The sequence below is a fragment of the Arachis ipaensis genome, chromosome B08 (assembly GCF_000816755.2).
Source record: "Arachis ipaensis cultivar K30076 chromosome B08, Araip1.1, whole genome shotgun sequence".
NCBI lineage: Eukaryota > Viridiplantae > Streptophyta > Magnoliopsida > Fabales > Fabaceae > Arachis > Arachis ipaensis.
In genome coordinates, this window is record NC_029792.2 from 16259424 (window position 1) to 16260035 (window position 612).

The 612-nt window shown below is 43.3% G+C and overlaps 1 protein-coding gene across 1 annotated transcript in view; it reads left to right on the forward strand.

Moving 5' to 3' along the window:
* The window catches only part of LOC107614058 (organic cation/carnitine transporter 4), a 2252-nt gene continuing 1757 nt past the window's right edge, over positions 118–612 (forward strand). Inside the window, exon 1 of the mRNA XM_016316284.2 lies at positions 118–578. Within this exon, the coding sequence (XP_016171770.1) occupies positions 221–578 (358 nt within the window). The 5' untranslated portion in view covers positions 118–220. The remainder of the gene's footprint in view (positions 579–612) is intronic.

Sequence of the window (612 nt, forward strand, 5' to 3'; positions counted from 1 at the left end):
ACGTGACATATATTTAATTATTATCACCGTTATTTATATATATTGAATAAATGAACTGACATCCATTCTTTATATTTTTTAATTGATTAATATAAAGTAGACTTATTATTATGACGATGAAAAACAAAGTTTGATCTATATAATATAAGTATATAAGAAGCAAGAAATAGTGAGGCGGAAAGGCACATATAAAGAGAAGCAATTACAAGCTACTGCAAAAATGTCGGCGGAGAAGAATAGTGAGGCGGTGGTGGAGAAGCTGAGCATCGACGAGATGCTTCAGAAGCACTGTGGCGAGTTCGGGAAGTGGCAGCTGAAGCACTTCGTTCTCACAAACCTTGCTTGGACCTTCTACGCCTTCCACATAATGGTGATGCCGTTCGCCGATCGCATTCCGGAGTGGCGGTGTGTTGGCAGAGATTGCGAGGGCGGTGGAAGTGTGTGCGAACTGAGGCCGGGGGAGTGGGAGTGGGTTGGAGGACGCAGCAGCTCCACCGTGTCGGAGTGGGGACTGATTTGCGGTGATAAGTTCAAGGTTGGTCTTGTCCAGTCCATTTTCTTTGCTGGCTGCATGATAGGTTTGTTCTCTCTCTTATTATTCTTTTAAGGTTT